The sequence below is a fragment of the Microtus ochrogaster genome, linkage group LG2, assembly GCF_000317375.1.
Source record: "Microtus ochrogaster isolate Prairie Vole_2 linkage group LG2, MicOch1.0, whole genome shotgun sequence".
Lineage (NCBI taxonomy): Eukaryota > Metazoa > Chordata > Mammalia > Rodentia > Cricetidae > Microtus > Microtus ochrogaster.
The window spans coordinates 35,197,990-35,201,207 of NC_022028.1; the positions used below are offsets into that span (position 1 = coordinate 35,197,990).

The window sequence follows — 3,218 nt, forward strand, 5'->3', positions numbered from 1 at the left end:
CCTGAGTTCAATTCCCAGCAACCACATGGTGGCTCACAACCATCTAAAATGAGATCTGATGCCCTCTTCTGGCCTTCAGGCAGACACACAAGACAGAATATTGTATACTAAATAAATATTAAAAAAAAAAAAGAAGTGAAAAGCCTGGTGCGTTTGGCTGTTCAAACCAGAAAGCTACAGACACTCTGGTCCTCAAATATCTTTTTAAAGATAAGGAGAAGGCTGGGCTGCTATTGCACAGGTAGAGAGTTGGTGTAGCATCCACAGGGGCCTGGGTTTGGTTCCCAGCACTCCACAAACTGGGCATGGTAGCTCACGTATGTAAGTCCAGCACTTGGGAAGGAGAATCAGAAGTTGAAGACCATCCTCAGCTACTAATGAGTTCAAGGCCGGCCTGGGCTAAGTGATTGCAGGCCCTGTGCCACTTAATAAAAAAAAAAAAGACAGAGGGGGAGTGAGTGCTGTTGAATCATACCTGGCACCACAGAGAGGTATGACAAGTGACGTCACGGCTGTTCTACAGCCCTGTGTGTCACTAACTCATGGCCAAGCACCCACTTCCGTTCCTGTTCAGATATGAGCGTAAGACGTTGAGCCAAGAGCACCTTGGAAACACCCTAGATTTTTGGTTCATTCATCTTCTCCTTTATTTGCTTCCCTGTCCAGCTGAGAGCTAAAGCAACAAGCTGGGAACATGCGTGACAGCTCTGCCCACACCTACACCTTCTCCGGGTCTTTCAATGTTTGAGACAGGGTCTCACTGTGAAGCTTTGTCTCCTCCGGAACTAGGTGAACTAGGCTGGCCTCACCTCCGGAGTGCTGCGTAAGCCACCTACCCGGTTCCTTCTCCATTTCTTGCTAATGATGAAATATGCAAGGTTTCGTGTTCCGTTTAGCTTTACCATCAGCGTCAGCATGGACTGTGACATTTCTGGGAACTTCTGCAACCGAAAGGCTTACATACACGTCTCTGGTAAGAGACTCACCCGTGGCCAACTGGTCTCCCGTGTATCACAAATTCTGTCTTGCCAGAGCATGAGGTTACTGGGAAACTCATCGCATCAAGCCAAAGGTTTTCCCCTAAAAGATCTGAGTAAACTTGTTCTCTGTGTCAAACAGAGACCCAGGACTCTAGCTCAGTGGTGGAGGAGTTACCATTGCGTGAGGCCCTGGGTTCAAGGCCCAGCACCACCAAGCTGCATAAATAGAAACAAGCTTCAGCAAGGTCACTTCCTGTATCCCTCCAACGTTACCACAGCCCAGATAAAAATGAGCTTTTAAACTTCCACTATATGAGGGATTCCTGAGGGTACCTGTGAGACTTCACTTCAGCCGGCAGAAAGAACAGGATAGCTAGGAGTCACTTCGAAGAAACAACCAGAGGCCGTGTATGCTGCTGTGACTCAACATTTCCTTTACCAAGTGAGGGAACTTTCTGGTTTTCAGTCATAAACGCTGCTGCCTGTTTACCAGGCTATAAGCTCCCCTCATTTAGAAAGTTTCCGTATATATCAACGGAGAAGAATTTGTAGATTTTTTTCCCCCTTATAAACTTGCATTTTATCTTTGCATCTTCTTAGTCAAGAGGAGTTTTAGGGTGGCTCAATGGGAACAAACAACCCTACATGATAACCAAACTTAAGGAGGGGTGACCAAATAGACTATTTTCTGAACAAGAGTGCCAACGCTAGCATGCTTTGGGCTATCCTCAAAATATATCTTTGAGTTAGGATTAGCAATGCCTAGCTCAAACTGAATGTTCGAGATGAACGAAACTAAAGAAGAAAAGAGAGTAGCTAAGTTTATCTCAATTTAAAGAAGCAAAGAAACAAACCTCGCCCACTGTTAAAAATAACAGTGCCGTCAGGATGCTTTCTAACTCGGAGCCCAGCATGGCCACACACACCTGTTATCCGAGCACTTGGGAAGTGGAGGCAAAAGTATCAGGAATTCGGGGTCATCTTCAGCTGTATAGCAAGCTGAAGGCCATCTTACGTTACATGAGACCCTACCGCAACATGAAGCAAAGATGGAATTCAGGCAGACAACTCAGGGACAGGTGATACTCTAAAACTTTCCAAGATCAGTCATTTGGGTAATTTTCTTGAGTTCTTTAAATGAATAAACCAACATCTTCACCTAAAAATAAGGGCACTTTTCAGCTACTGGGCTAGGTTTCTTGCCTTAGAGTTTAATTTATTTTTAATGTATTGATTTATTTTTTTAGAGCAAACTCAAGTGAACTCACACTAGGGAGTTCAGCTTCTTCAAACTCCACAACAGGGCACTCCATACCTGCAGATGGAGACCACCCCTCAAACAGATGCTGAGGTTTTCATGGCAGAGGACGGAGGATGGGGGGAGGAGGGATCCTGGGTCTTACCTTGAACCAAAGATCCCCAAACCAGGATGAAGGAGAGAATCAGGAGAAGCCTGTTGCCCATGGGAACCTGCCGCATCCTGCCCAGTTCAGCCCCACACGCCAGCCTCTCGATCACCAAATGCTGCAGGGTGCTCTCTCCGTCCCTTTTAGAAAGAGGTTCCAAAACCTCAGACCCTGCCCAAGAACACACGTCACAGTTTCCTGAACAAATAGAAAGAGATCCACATCAACACCCAGAAAGAAGAAGAAAGAAAACTGTAAAAAAATAAAACTACTCATACCCATGATGAAACACCAGACTCTCCCCGAAGCTTTTGTTTTTGTTTTTCAAAGAGTTATGCTGTCTGTCATTTGTACGCTAATTCTTTTTTTTTTTTTTTAACAACAAGTTTTTCCCATCAAAAGAGCTGAATCAGCATTCAGAACACCCTTTTCCCCTTTCTTCAGGTAATGATCTAAACAGCTGAGGGCTGAGGCTGATAGGTCAGGGAGCTCGGGTGTGACAAGCTCATCCCACATCGCACATCAAAGAGAAGCAGAAGCATAGCTTAAGGAGCCAGCTCCAGCAGGCAACTTTCCATGCTGGGGTCTCGCCCACCAGTGATGAGTGGCCCCGGTTCACACACATTTTCTTCTTGGAGTCAATATTTTCACTGGATCCTTGGCTTTCCCTCTACCTCACAAATAGGTGAAGACTTTGGGTTTAAAAATAAAAGCCAGGTCAGGCGGTGGTGGCTCACGCTTTTAATCCCAGCACTTGGGAGGCAGAGGCAGGCGGATCTCTGTGAGTTCGAGACCAGCCTGGTCTACAAGAGCTAGTTCCAGGACAGGCTCC

The 3,218-nt window shown here is 46.0% G+C and overlaps 1 protein-coding gene across 2 annotated transcripts in view; it reads right to left on the reverse strand.

Annotated features, from left to right (window-relative positions):
• Positions 1-3,218, reverse strand: part of Srgn (serglycin) — a 38,780-nt gene that overhangs the window by 12,702 nt on the left and 22,860 nt on the right. For both annotated transcript variants that reach the window (XM_005360108.1, XM_026785700.1), the window contains exon 2: positions 2,384-2,584. In XM_005360108.1, coding sequence (XP_005360165.1) covers positions 2,384-2,459 — 76 coding nt within the window. In that variant the 5' untranslated portion in view covers positions 2,460-2,584. The remainder of the gene's footprint in view (positions 1-2,383; positions 2,585-3,218) is intronic.